General features: G+C 40.9%; 1 protein-coding gene across 1 annotated transcript in view; it reads left to right on the top strand.

The window, feature by feature from the left end:
* Window positions 1–1,907: 1,907 nt before the first annotated feature.
* The window catches only part of CLTC (clathrin heavy chain), a 76,004-nt gene continuing 66,367 nt past the window's right edge, over window positions 1,908–11,544 (top strand). The window contains exon 1 of the mRNA XM_010364053.2: window positions 1,908–2,399. Within this exon, the coding sequence (XP_010362355.1) occupies window positions 2,358–2,399 (42 nt within the window). The 5' untranslated portion in view covers window positions 1,908–2,357. The remainder of the gene's footprint in view (window positions 2,400–11,544) is intronic.

Here is an 11,544-nt window from a genome sequence, read left to right as displayed (position 1 = left end):
TATTACCCTACTCAAATTATTCATCTTTAAAAAGGCATAGAGTTTTTTTTTCTCTTGAAAATTTTTGGATTAATTTGAAGATCATTTCAAAATGATCCAGGATAACAATCTATTTTTCCTCTTCCTAAATTATTTCTCAAAGCAATGTAATTTCTGTGTGTGATGACCTAAGAGTCACTAACAACCTCAGTGCACTTTTTGGTTAGATACTCCACACCAAATAGCTAAAATCAACTGCTTTTGGGATTCTAAATGTACTTAAAGTTACAGGGTCTGTATGAAAATACCAGACACATTAATAAATTAAATTTTGGTGGCCCATTAATGATATGGCTCTTGTATCTCCAGATTCTGAGACTGAAAATGTAACTTGATCAAGCTAATAAATTACTGTAATAAAACAATTACTCCCTTAGAATTTTAATTTAGAATTTGTCTACTTCCAAAAAGGGTTTAAAGCAGTTACTATCAGACTGGCATTAGGTCATTTCAAATGTTGCGGAACACAGAGGATCTTCGTGTATTTAGCTTAACAATACAAAAAGATATTTTGCAAGTATAAATATTCACTCTTACAACATGGTGGTAAGACTTTTCTTTGCAGAACAATCTTTGCCCTGTTACCTGCCAGATTCTTCTCTCATGCTTAGTATGAGACAGTTAAGTAAAAGGGAAAAATACTAAAAGCAACTGATTGGCAAACTTCTCACCCTAACCCAAACTTAGCACACAAAATTATTGTCTACCCAATAGGGTTTTATGTCCTTTAACTGAAAAGGGTACTAAAAATAATTATTGTGAACTTGAGATTTTCTCTTTCGGGGGAGGGTGGGGAATCACCTCTCTTACAAAGATAAAAGGCACAGAATTAAAGTCTTTCATCCTTTATTGGTGCGATTATGAAATATTATGGTTTATACTTTAGCAAGAAAGTACTGGGAAGGTTATTAATCGACATTGAATGCCGTTGATACCTTCATGCTCTTTGAAGACAGGATGCTCCGACTTTGAAGCGCTGCATTTCTACACTGCTAACCTACAGGAACCTATGTTGAGGTGGTCCCACGGAAATACACGACTAACAGTTCATCTCTTTCCTCCAGGAACCTTCAGGTTTTACCAAGCATCCTTACCCTAATTATCTAAATCTTTGAGACATAAATTATTTGATGTGGCTAAAAATCCTCCTGCTAGAATTTGAATCCAATCCTTGTACGTTCTGATACTCGAATTCTTTAACGAAACTGATCACTGAGCTAGGCTGACACATGTCCGCCAAAATGTCCGCAGAAACGTTGAGAAGCTGTCATAAGGCCAGCTTGAGAGACATCATAAATGGCCTTCGCTGTCCTTTGAGCTAATTATCTAACACCCGAAGAGAGTGCCGAAGAGAATCTGCGCGTCAGGTTCTCCAACCATCAGAAGGGCGTGTGTGAGGGCAGGGAGGATTTTAAACCCCGTTTCAGGCCCCCTCCCTAGGCTGTAGGAAACCACCCACTCTGAAGCCCGGCGGGGGAGAAGTGCTGCAGCCAGCTGCCGAGGGAGCGCTCTGCGGCGAGGCCGTTTCCCTGAGTCACGGAGAGGGCGGGAGGCTGCCCCCGTCTGCCCCCGCCACGTCTTCCTGTAAGGGGCTCAGTCAAAACAGGCATGGGTCGCAGGGTAAGGAAGCGGCACCCATCATGCCTCAAGGTGGCCCAACAGCTACTTCACTCCCAGGAGACGCCGCATTTCCTTAAAACGCGCTCTCCATTCTGGCAGCAATCAGCCGACCCTTCCCCACCAGTATCACGTGCACCTGGAAGTACGTGGGTGGGACCTAAAGCGCCCACGGAAGTGACGTCGGTCTCCCCGAGTCGCATGATGTGGCAAAATGCAAAAAAAAAAAAAAAAAAAAAAAAAGTGGGGGGAGAAAAAGAAGATTGGCGAAAGTGATGAGTCTAAAAAAGTAGTCCCTCCGGTTTCTCTGTTTCCCCCCGTGTGGCGTCAGAAGCGAGGCTACGGGCGCACAGCGCCCGGAATTCCTGCGCCCGCCGCGCGCGCCGCTCCGTGGAGGGGTACATAAGGCGGAGGAGGTGAGGCGACTGGGCGGAGTTCTGTCGCCGGGATCCTTCCGCTGGGCTCAGCCGTTTCCGGAGTCTGCGCTGCGCCCGGTTCCGCCATTGCGGCTCTCCTGGCCCCTGGAGCCTCCGCCCCCGACCCGACTCAACCGTCTGCGTGCCAGTTTTCTGCGTCCCCGGAGAGGATCTTGCTGAGCCCAGCCTCCCCCCTCCCCTTCTCCTCCTCTCCCTCGGAGACCCCGGGCAGCCACTGCCCCGCAGCCCCAGTGACAGGAGGAGACCATTCCCCCCGACAGCGCCATGGCCCAGATTCTGCCAATTCGTTTTCAGGAGCATCTCCAGGTGCGGCCGGGCCCAGGCTGGTGAGGGCTATGGAGAAGGTGGTAGGAATAATGAAAGAAGTTGGAGTCTGGGCCCGAGCAGGATCGGAGCTGGAGGGGTGGGGGGGTTTGTCGGTCTTTGGGGTAGATGGAGGAGGGGGCACTATCTTAGAAAGCTTAAACGGTTAAATGATGTGGGGCTTGGATGGAAAGGACGAGAGTTGGGGTGCAAAGGGCTGCAAAGACCAGGCCTGGATCCAAAGGCCTCTCGATCTTGCTTCCTGGATGGCCAGAACTGCGCGTACAAACTCTCCTCCCCATTTTTTTCAGTTCATTCATTTGGATAGGGGAGTGGGAGGGGGGATTCTCCCTTGTTTCTACCGGAGCAAAGATTCTTATCCCCTGGGCCAGTGCGGGGCTGTCACCTTCCATTGCTCTCCTCTTTCCCTCATCGTGTCTGCACCCAGGAGTTGTGGGGCGGGTGGGTTGGGGAGGAGCAACCTTTTTTTTTTCCTCCCTCTGCGGCTCTCAACTGAGAAAGGCACCTTCTCCGGTGGTGGGGGTTGGGGGTGGTGGTGAGGCGGTGGCTTGTCTCTTGCCTTCCTTGAGGCAGTAGGGACAGAAGGTCACTGAAAGAACGAAACGAGGGTAGAATGGGAGAACGCATTTCTCAGAGCGATGTCAATCTCAGAGTGTGTGGGGTCGAGCTCCGTAAGGAAACTTGCCTCCCCTCCCCAGTTTTTTTATTTCTCTGGGGATATTGTGTCTCTTAACCCCTCTTTGGTTCTAGAAGGTGGGAAAGAGTGATACAGAGGTTATCTTCTAGTCTTCTCGAGTAGTAGCAGGTAGTTTTGAGTATCTTCCTCAGGATCGCATGGAATTGAACAGAGCCCTGGGGACAGAGCACAGCTGCTCTGAGACCTGCGGGGCTATTTGGTCTGTAACTGGCTTCCCTTTAGTAAGTTCTAGAGTTCTTTCCCATGGTTCCTTATCCTGCAGGCAACATATTGTTGTCTCATCTGGCAGCATGCCAATGGCTGGCCTAGGCAGGTGACCACTGGAAGGCTTCACTGAATTAAACCTCTTCAGAGCTTTTGATTTTCCTGTGTCACCAATCCTGATTTTTACTGTAGATGAAATAATTTATTCCTATTAATTTGCTTTCTTCCCAAATATCCCCTTAAAGAAACCTGCCTCAGCTCTGTCGTCTGAAGGGCTAATTCCATAATGACAGAGAATGCAGTGGTTTGACGTGACACTAACACCAGTGACCTATTAGACACTTTACCATTGAAGACCGTTTTTATTTACGTTCCCCCATTGGTATAACATACATAAAAGAGTCTTGTTAATAAAAGGTTTTAACATTCAGGCTATAAGTAACATAATTTCATATTTCTTTGCAGGTATTACCATGTTTGCACTAGCAAGGACTTATTTTCCTTTAAGGCTTGAAATGTAAAGAATAATAAATCTTTACCCATAAAATGAGTTAAATAATGCACTTTCTTCAGTCATCTATAATTTTCAAATAACTCATCTGAAGTAATGGAATATACCTTGGCATATATATAAAAATATATTTATGCCAATAATAAAAACACTTTTACAGAAGGTTAAAAATGTTAAATAACAAAATGGAATTTTTTTTTTATCAATCCAAGTTTAATTGCTGTGGTTACTTTTGTTAAAGTGGGGTGGCAAATGAATGTGGAGAGTTGAAAAAGTGCTGTTCTTAAGTGTGAGGGGAAAACGCGGGCTTGTTTTCATACTAAGCTGCATCTGAAATATCTTTCTGCAGACAAATGTTTATAAACCACACAAAGAATCAAGTACAGCTGCTGTTTATTTTCCATGGCAGATGTATAGCTAACTACTAAATCTTGTGGTGGTTCGAGTAATAGCTTTTCATTTCTTTTAAAGAGGAGACAAGAATTGTTAAATGATCCCAGAGATTGGAACCCAACCTTGTCACTTATTGAAAACAAATTTAATACATGTCTGTTTTGTAACTGGCTCAGAGTTTCTGTAGATACTTGAATGAAGCCATTTTCTTCTCAAATAATTTGAAGATTTTTGAATATAAAGCAGATTTGCAAATGGAAAAATTCAGTCCTCTGTGTTTTGGATTGCTATGTCATGCCTAAAGTTAAGCTTGCTTAGCTAATATGACTGTATGCTCCAGCTGATTAATTGCAGAGCCCAAATAACTACAGCCTCTTCCATGATAATATATCTCCTGACTTCATTATCTCCTCCCTTTTGAAAAATTAATAAGGTTTTTGTTTTTTGAAGAGACAGGGTTTTTGCTGGAGGTCAGTGGCACCGTCACAGGTCACTGCAGCCTTGACCTGCTGGGCTCAAGCCATCCTCCCACCTCAGCATCCTGAGTAGTTGAGACTATGGCCATGAACCACCACACCTGGCTAATTTTTGTATTTTTTGTAGAGATGGGGCTTCACTATGTTGCCCAGGCTAGTCTCGAATTCCTGGGCTCAAGCAATCCTTTGCCTTGGCCTCCCAAAGTACTGGGATAATAGGTGTGAACCACTGAGCCCAACTAATAAGGATTATTTTAATTGGCGTCTTAGGTCTCTGACCTCTGAGCTTCTACCAGTTTGCTAAGTAGCAGAAGACTTTCTGAAACACGTAGGATTAAAAACTGGAAACAAGAAATGAGGAACTTAAGTATGAGTATAGTTAGCTTGTGAAACTGTAAATGAACTTATTTTTATACCCTTTAACTGCATTATCCAACTGAAGGATCTGTTGTCATCAAGGCATGGACCTACAGCAAATGAATGTTAATAAATGAAGATTTCTTTTTTCCTAGACTGTTTAGACTGATAGTGGTTAATAAATGAGTGCCTATTTGAGCAAGATATTGTTGGAATTGCAGATTCTATAAAAATCCTAGGCTACATATATAAAATATTGCCTGTGATTCTCAATTTTTTGGCACATTTAGTATCTTTAGACCACTTGACACATACCATTGTATTCCTAGATTCTTTGGGTCTTCAATTAAAAGTCTCCCTACCTTGTTCTTTCCCCATTGATGCATAAATGCAGGCATGGAATGTGTTGTTGAGTCAAATGTTAGGGGTTCTTGCTATAGTTAGTTTGGGTTGCAAATAGAAATCAATGCTAAGTACTGGGATTTACTGCATGCTTAGTTGTACTCTCTGGAAGAGGTAAACTTCCTGAAATTATGCTGTAGTCTCATGGGAATAGCTTCTAAGTTTAAAATGTATCATATTCTTCAGAATTTTCTTGATGGTCAGTTTACTCAGCTTAAAGTGTGTGGTTAATTTTAGTGAAAGTGCTTTCACTCTGATTAGGAAATAAGACACAGAATAGTGTGTGTGTAGAACACAGTCATTTTCATTTGAGTATTTAGGAAAATTCACATTTCCGGAACCTTGGTAGTTGCTCTTGGACAATTGTGTCTGAGCATAATTGGAATTTGTACCTTGCTTTTAAAAGGTTCCATTTATATCGAGTCCTCAGCTTCTTTGCAAAATTGTTTTTTCCGTACATATGTTTAACTCTACATGTTATTTGAATTATATTTAACAAGATGTTTTTCCTGTCATTGTTACTGTTGTGGCTTTTTCTCTTTGAGTTATTGTCCAATAGAACTTTCTTCAATGATGGAACTATCTGTTAGCTACATAGGGATATTGAGCACTTGAAGTGTGGCTGATGACTGAGGAACTAAATTTTTGCTTCAATTTCTTTTTAATTAATTGAAATATAAATAGCCACAAGTGACAATTGATTCTCATTGAACTGCACAATTATAGGCCATTCTGATGTGTTTTGTAAGTTTGAAGATTTATCTCACCACTCATGTTTATGTATTTAGAATATTTCGTTAGCTAAAATTAAAACGCTCATTCAAAAGTTTTAACTGAATACTGTCTTGGAAAGTGGTGGTGATGAATGATGACTAGCAGCAGACTTCTTGAGACCTTATTATGTGCTGTAAATTTGGCTAGGTACTTTCAGATCTTCACTCAGTCCCCCTAGACACCTTTCTAAAAAGTGAGACTCAAAGTAGTGGAAATGCTGTCCGAATGGGATGTGTACCTGAGTCTTCTGACACAAAATATTTGGCCTTAAAAAGAGAAGTTATACAGTATCCTAGAGTGCTTTTTTTCTATTGGACTTAGGCCCAGAGAGATGAGTTCTCTCTACTTGTTTATAGATTAACGATGTGGTATAGTAGACAGAACAGGGCTTTAGGGGTTGTTGAAGCCAATGCTGTCCAACAGAAAAATAATATGAGCCACATACTTTTTTTTTTTAATTTGAGACAGAGTCTCACTCTGTCACCTAGACTGGAGTGCAGTGGTACAATCTCGGCTCACTGCAGCCTCCACCTCCCAGGTTCAAGTGATTCTCCTGCCTCAGCCTCCTGAGTAACTGGGATTATAAGTGCCTGCCATCACGCCTGGCTAATTTTTGTATTTTTAGTAGAGATGGGGTTTTACCAGGTTGGCCAGACTGGTCGTCAACTCCTGACCTCAAATGATCTGCCCACCTTGGCCTCCCAAAGTGCTGGGATTACAGGCATGAGCTGCTGCTCCTGGCCTCACATAAGTAATTTTAAGTATTCTAGCAGCCATGTTAAAAGTGAAAAAACAGATGAAATTAATTAATTTTGGGTTTTTTTGGTAGAGACACTCTCGCTATATTGCTCAGGCTGGTCTCAAATTCTTGGGCTGAAGTGATCCCCTCGCCTTGGCCTCCCAAAGTGCTGGGATTACAGGCATGAGTCACCATGCCCTGCCTAGATAAAATTAAATTTAATATATTTTATTTAACTTGGGCTGTGCAAAATATTATTTCAATATGTAATCAGTGTAAATTTTACTAATGAGATACCTTACATTATTTTTCATACTAAATTTTCTAAATCTAGTGTGTGTGTGTTTTTTTTTTCTTTTTTTGAGACAAAGTCTCGCTCTGTCGCCAGGCTGGAGTGCAGTGGCAGATCTTGGCTCACTGCAACCTCCCCCAACCGGGTTCAGTCTCCTGCCTCAGCCTCCCAAGTAGCTGGGACTACAGATGTGTGCCACCACACCCAGCTATTTGTGTGTGTGTGTGTGTGTATTTTTAGTAAAAATGGGGTTTCACCATGTTGGTCAGGATGGTCTCTATCTCTTGACCTTGTGATCTGCCTGTCGGCCTCCTGAAGTGTTAGGATTACAGGTGTGAGCCACTGCACCTGGCTATATATGTTTTATACTTAGATCACATATCAATTCAGACCCTATTTTCATTGGAAATCCTGGTCCATATTTAGAGTTAATAAAATTTACAGTTAGAAAGACAGATTTGGGGCTGGGGGTAGTGGCTCATGCCTGTAAACTTAGCACTTTGTGAGCCAAGGTAGGAGCACTGCTTGAGCCCAGGAATTCGAGACCAGCCTGGATAACAGAGTAAGACCTTGTCTCTATATTAAATAAACAAAAATGAAGAAAAAGAAAAGCAGATATGCAATACTTCAGTGATCCCAAACATACTTAAGTTTTCCAGTAGTTGAATCACTTACTGGTTATTATTTAATTTTAGTTACTTTAAAATTACGGTAATCACACTTCAAGTGCTTATTATCGTATATGGGTTGTGACTTGTGGTTACCATATTGGACAACACAGGTTAAGTCTAACCTCTTGCTTCTTTTTTTCTGGGAAATGGGCTTACTGTCTCACAAAGTTATTATGAGGATCTGAGATCATGTATGTGAAAACACTTTACGTAGCACTTTAGGAGCATTAATTATTGACTAAATAATTTTTGTCCAGTGCATTTTATTCAGGTATCTCAACCAATGACACAATATTCATTTGCAGATCCAGCATTTTATGGTGTATAAGTATTTGGGGTTAGTTCATTTACCTAATATTTGAGTACTTACTGCAGATCAGGAACTGTGTTAGACCTTAGGGACAAGGTGGTAAACAGGATGGACTACACCTTGTATTCATGCTTCCATTGATGAGTTGGCAAAGGCTGTTCACTTGTCATTCCAACCATCAATGTTGTCTACTTGATTGTGGATCTTTTATGTATTTGAACATTTGATATTGTGCACAATTTAATACAAATAATTGATATGATACAAAGTTGATTACACTCTGAAACTGCCCCCAAAAAAGAAACTTTTAAATAAACCTTTTATTATGTCCCATGAGTCTCATTGTGTGCCACTGGTACATTTTAAATTAGGGTTCCTAATTTGAAAAAAAATTTGAAAAAAAATCTTAATGAATCATATTGGATAAAATACCCATATGGAATGCCAGTCAGGCCTTTGTTAGAGTTATTGTATGTGTCCTTTTTTAGGGTGGTAGTGTTGAAGTGAATCTTCTCACTTAGATAAGCAGTAGGTTCATAGCTGATATTTTACTCCTGTATATTAGAATGAGGCTGCTTCTCTAAGTTCATGTACGTATATGCCATGCCAAAACTACTTCATGAAATAAACGTGTCTTCTGAGCCACAGCAAAGTTTACAGCTCTGGGTGTCTTTTCTTCGATTCTTGGTCAAGTGCCCGTGGCTAATGCTCTTAACTCAGGAGATGGCTGTAAGCTTGGACCTAAAGGTATTATGCAAAACCCATCTGTCAGACTTTTGTGAGTTTCTTCTTTTGTATTATCTCCTTAAATTAAGACATAATTTAAGATATTTTGTCCTATCTTTTTTTTTTTTTTTTTTTTTTTTTTTTTTTTGAGACAGGGTCTCACTCTGTTACCCAGGCTGGAGTGCAGTGGCATGATCAAGGCCCACTGCAGCCTTGACCTCCCTGGGCTTAGGTCCTCCCACCTCAGCCCCCCAAAAATAGCTGGGACTACAGGCGTGCACCACCAAACCCAGCTAATTTTTGTATTTTTTTTGTAGAGTCGGGGTTTTGCCATGTTTCCCAGGATGTCTCAAAATCCTGGGCTCAAGCAGTCTGCCTGCCTCAGCCTCCCAAAGTGCTGGAATTACAAGTGTGAGACACCAAGCCTCGTCCTATTTTTGAGGCAATAACTCTTCAAATCTTAATTGTCCTGAAATCTAACCCATAAAATCAAAATACATTGTCCATTATAGCTGTTTGAGCACCTGTTATGTGCCAAGAACTGTATTAAATATTTAATGTTTATTATCTCATTTAATTAGCAAGGGAACCCTTGTGCTTAGGTCGGATTAGCCTTATTGTAGAGATTGGGCAACTGAAGTTCATAGCAGGTAACTTTTAGAGTCTCACAGTTAGTGAGCAGTCAGATTTTTAATACTTGTTCTTTCATTTGGCTCATTGCCTCATCTGGTAAATGGTCTGTATCATTTGAACTGCAAAATATGCCACAATTGTTTGTATCTATGCTGTGATGGTCTTTGATTCTAGTAGTACTGTCGTTTGTTTTTCGGGAAATATTTTTTATATTATGAGAAAAGTAGGAGACAGCAAACTAACATCTGACTTTATGCCTTGAATGATTATTTAGGTATATATTTTTTAAGGACTTTATTTCATATTGGAAAATTGTGCAGGATGATTGGGATCCGGTTAACTTGTAGCCAGGATTATCTGCATCCCTCTCATAAGACTGAACTTGTCACACTTACCTATAGACTTTTTCTTACAGAAAAGAATGAATGTGTTCCAGTCTGAAGCCACTTGTGAAAGGAGGAAACTTCTGCTTTCTGTTTTACTGTAAATTCATGTTTTTGTGTTTATACCTAAAAATAGAAGCTTGAACTCAAGGATGGCAATTGTGCATGAAGGGGTAGGAAAGGAAGGTGACAATGGAATATATTTGTTCATTTTGACTAGCATCATGGTAGAAGGGAAAATGGTTACAGACTTGTAGAGTTGTGCTTTGGAGGCAGACTGCCAGTACTGTTAATACTTCTTGTTCCTAATCCTTAGGTAAATAAGGATTTTAAGTTCTGAAGTAAAACAGTTTTAAAGATTATTTCTGAAACAATAGGAACCAGATCCATTAAAGCCGTATTTTGTTATGTTAAACAATTTAAACTCTGCAGTGTGCTATTCTGGAAAATATCTCAGATGTTTAATCTGGGCTTATCTATTTGATTCTGTCAGGTTTTCAGCTTGTCTCAACTTCCTCATTTATTAAAACAATATGTCCGGTTAATTTTAAAGTTAGACTGCAGTATGTGTTTGTCTTTATAGTATAATATTTAGCCCTTAACCCTTTACAGACACTCAAATATTAGTTCTTCCCCTCCACTCTGGAAGAGTTTCCCTTTGTCCACTTGAGTTGAATATATGTGCCATACTAAAGGAGAAAAACTACCATCTACCCAGTTATTGAAGCCAAGATCTTGAAGTTACACCAGACTCTCTAATTTCTCATTTTCTGCATCTATCGATTTCTGGAGTTCCTCAGTGATGCACACTGCGGGGTCTCAGGGATTAGTTTTTCGTGACCCTGGGTTGAAACTGGGAGTCATAGAAGATGAAAAAAATGGGAATTGGATTGGGAGTTGACTCTGTCATCTAGGCTGGAGTGCAGTGGTGCAATCTTGACTCACTGCAACTTCTGCCTCCCAGGTTCAAGCAATTCTCCTGCCTCAGTCTCCTGAGTAGCTGGGACTACATGTGCCCGCCACCATGCCTGGCGAATTTTTTTGTATTTTTAGTAGAGATGGGGTTTCACCATGTTGGCCAGGCTGGTCTCAAACTCCTGACCTCAAATAATCTACCCACCTCAGCCTCCCAAAGTGCTGGGATTACAGGCGTGAACCACCGCGCCTGGCCAACTTGCATTTATTTCTGATTAGCTGCTTATCTGAGAAAGGTGGCTTTAAAAAACCACCAAAGTGGACAGACTGAAGCTAAAGACTATCAGTATATATGCTCTGCTTGGCAAACAGCTGACTTTGGATAGATCTCATTATTTAAAGATGAATAATAAGGGGGAAAAGACGAGTAGAGAGAACATGGTTTACAAAAACCCATCTCTTTCTCCAGTCTCTGCAATACTCTGTATTTGGTTATATTGAACTATGAAAATCTAAGGCAGGTTTCTTTTTTTTTTTTTTTTTTAACCACAAATACCCTCAGGAAAGAGTCTCCTTATGAAAAGCCTTACTGAATCTCCATAGTATTGTAGGCTTGAAATCAACTGGATTAGTGAGAGACAAAT

This window comes from Rhinopithecus roxellana, chromosome 19, assembly GCF_007565055.1.
Source record: "Rhinopithecus roxellana isolate Shanxi Qingling chromosome 19, ASM756505v1, whole genome shotgun sequence".
NCBI lineage: Eukaryota > Metazoa > Chordata > Mammalia > Primates > Cercopithecidae > Rhinopithecus > Rhinopithecus roxellana.
This window is presented reverse-complemented; position numbering and strand designations above follow the sequence as displayed.